The sequence below is a fragment of the Rhopalosiphum maidis genome, chromosome 2, assembly GCF_003676215.2.
Source record: "Rhopalosiphum maidis isolate BTI-1 chromosome 2, ASM367621v3, whole genome shotgun sequence".
NCBI classification, from domain to species: Eukaryota; Metazoa; Arthropoda; class Insecta; order Hemiptera; family Aphididae; genus Rhopalosiphum; species Rhopalosiphum maidis.
Window position 1 is genome coordinate 77,011,628 of NC_040878.1, and position 3,072 is coordinate 77,014,699.

Genomic DNA, 3,072 nt, shown 5'->3' on the forward strand with positions numbered 1-3,072 from the left:
GGGCTTTTTGAGGAAGTGCAATGAAAAATAATCGACGAAACAGCGTAAATATATGGTGACGATTGCTATAAATATCATTATCGGAAGGTAGTGGAGTGATCTTACGATTGACCTTGTGACTCCAATGGAAAATCAATTAAACACGGTGATCATACGACATAATAATATTCTATATAAAATGCCGATCGTCGTCTAAAATTCGTTAGTAGTATTTTCACGAACAAATAATAATAATTAACTGCTGTAGTGCAGAAGACGACATATTATAATAAAATGGTGAGTTACTGAATTTTACAATAATAATATTGTCACATACTTCTAAGTTCTAAGCTAATAATTACTATAGATCATTACTGTAAAATATACTAAAATATTTCATTTAACCTAAATCTCTGGCTTTGATTATTTTTTCATGTCTTACAGTGCTTAACTTACCATATAGTTTATTACAGTATAGAGCCAGGATTGCACTAAAAATTATAGCCAAATATTCACCCACCATATTAAATGCATATAAATCTAGGAGCAATAATACATTTTTCTTTAAGTTTGTTAGTTTCACTCTTAAAATGGATAAGTCGATTTCAGGCTTATGTATATTCCACCTGAAAAGATAAAGAAATAAAATAATATTAAAAATATTAATGATAATAACCAAAATGTTTCTAAATATAATGCAACTATGATAATATTTTTTTAATGACTGATTTAAATGTTTACTTTATAATAGTAATTGTTACTGAAAAATTGCTTAGTTATCAGATAAAAATCAAATAAATAAGATAGGTGATAATGATAAGCGTGTGTCCATATCTTTCATGCGTTTAATAATTAAATTATATTAATTTACAAAAAGTTAAAACATGTCAGTTTATTATATATAAGTTTAATTTTCTCTAATTGAATTTATATTAAAAACAATATTTCCTTACACACACATGATGTAAGGATGAAATTCACCTCAGATATTCTTTTAATAATACTCATTTTAGAAAAAATGTACATGGACCTTAACCGAGATCTAGTTATTACGTCGTTTATTAATATGTCCGTTGTATTTTTTCTAACGATTATAGTTGGACGGGTACTTGGTGGTGACTATCTCGGCAGGCCTTTACTTTTCGATTTTTGAAGGCATCGTTTGTGGCAACCACGAAGTTATGACTGTCTCTGGGCCGACCCCCTTAAAGTCGCGACGAATTGCTGGGAATTTTAGTGGTGACTCTACGAGGAGTCGACGGTTTGTGGTGGTTAATGGCGACGGCGTGCCCGACTACGACGGCGCGGACGACGATGACGACAACGTCGTATACGACTACGATGACGGTAGTGGTGACCATGACCATGGCTATGACCACGACTACCACGACTTCGAGCACGACGACGACGACTACGACGACGACGATTTCAACGGTCCCGGTTACCACCATCACGTGTGGTGGCACCACTACTACCACCACGGCGAACCACACCTACCATTCCCACTGTTTCCACCAATCTTCGTGTACAGACGACCAGTCCATCGCCGGTGCGATCATTGGCCGTTCGTGTGCAGGAGCACTTATGAAATGATCCAGTGGCTTCAATGTTATCACGAATTTCTCGCCGGATCGGAAGTCCACGACGGGGATGGCTTGCATGGTCTGGTCAAGGTGACCACCCACGCATGGAGGAAGTAATGGCAGGATAGTATCGAGTGCCAGGATTTTGAACGCGGTTGGAGTGGAAAATCGCGATTTTTACGACTATCGTTTATAATAATGCGGGTTTTTTTTTTATTAAAGATCTATATTTATGGAATACCGGAATAGTACCTTTTGTTTTTTTTACGTTCTAGTTCCGGTACTAAATTATTTCATTAAGAGGTTCTGGTTCCGGTTCCGGTTTTTGAAGAATATAAATTACGGGTTAAGGTTAAACCGGTATTTAACGGTTCCAAATATTAATTTTTAAACACTTATTGTATAATATATTTGATTTTTTATGCATAGATATTAGATGCATACAATATTTATAGAAGTAATATATCAAAATAAAATAAAAAAATAAATAGCCATTTAAATTTTAAGATATTATCACAACAAGAATTAAACGACTCTAAACAGTAATAATATTACGTAATTTACCAAAGTGCTTCTTACAACCGAAAAAAATACAATGGAAGTAAAAATAAAATTTAAATTATTGTAAAACTCAATATTTTTTATTTATAATTATGGGTTTCTGTTTCTATTCCGATTATTTAAACTCTGTTTTTGTTCCCAATGTTTTAAGGGTTTCGGGATTACAAAATTGGTTCATTTCAGTTTAATTCTACTCCCTGTCTTTAATATTTTGGAATAAGTCACAATATGTAATAATTCAATTAAAACGCCGTAACAGAACGTATTTTTTTCAATCTTGTCCTCTGATTATCGAATTTTCGTCCCTTCACGTCATCACACCATATAGTCACAGTTACCGTAAAATTCAATCGTCGTGGTTAATTTCCATTAGCTAATCGGGTTAGAATTTAAGCGTTATTTTTGAAATTTGATCAATGTCAAGATCGCATTTTACTGTTTAATAAAGACAAATTAATTTGAAAAGCAACTGCGTGGTACAAATACGACTTATCGGTTAATATTAAGCGTACGAATCATTATAATTGTTGTAGAGGACGTTAATATTCTTATTAAAATACATGATGTAAACGGAATTTTATAAAATTAGAAAAACGATTTAAAAATAGTTTATGAGAATAATATAAATTAAAAAAACTAAAATAAAAAATGAGTCTGTTTTTCTCAACTCGTGGAATTCATTAAACTTGGTCAGAACAACCACTTGTGTTATATATATAGATATTTACTATATGTAGTATTATTATATGCTTGTGTGTAAATTTCACGTATAATTTTAATTTAAACATTGTTGTATTACACTCGAATAATTTTACAACTAACATAAGAAAAACGAAAATGTTTTATTCCACAAACGGTCACTGTACCTAAATAGTTGGACAAACTATTAACTTGTATTATAATAATTTTAAATATTAAATTTTAAATTGGTTCATATTAATATTAATAT

At 31.7% G+C, this 3,072-nt stretch overlaps 1 protein-coding gene across 1 annotated transcript; it reads left to right on the forward strand.

Annotated features, from left to right (window-relative positions):
* Positions 1 to 238: 238 nt before the first annotated feature.
* Positions 239 to 1,679, forward strand: LOC113554637 (DNA-directed RNA polymerase subunit beta'-like). The gene is made up of 2 exons (XM_026958563.1): positions 239 to 276; positions 1,077 to 1,679. The coding sequence occupies exons 1-2, from the start codon at positions 274 to 276 to the stop codon at positions 1,677 to 1,679; spliced, it is 606 nt and encodes a 201-aa protein (XP_026814364.1). The 5' UTR covers positions 239 to 273.
* The last annotated feature ends 1,393 nt before the right edge of the window (positions 1,680 to 3,072 follow it).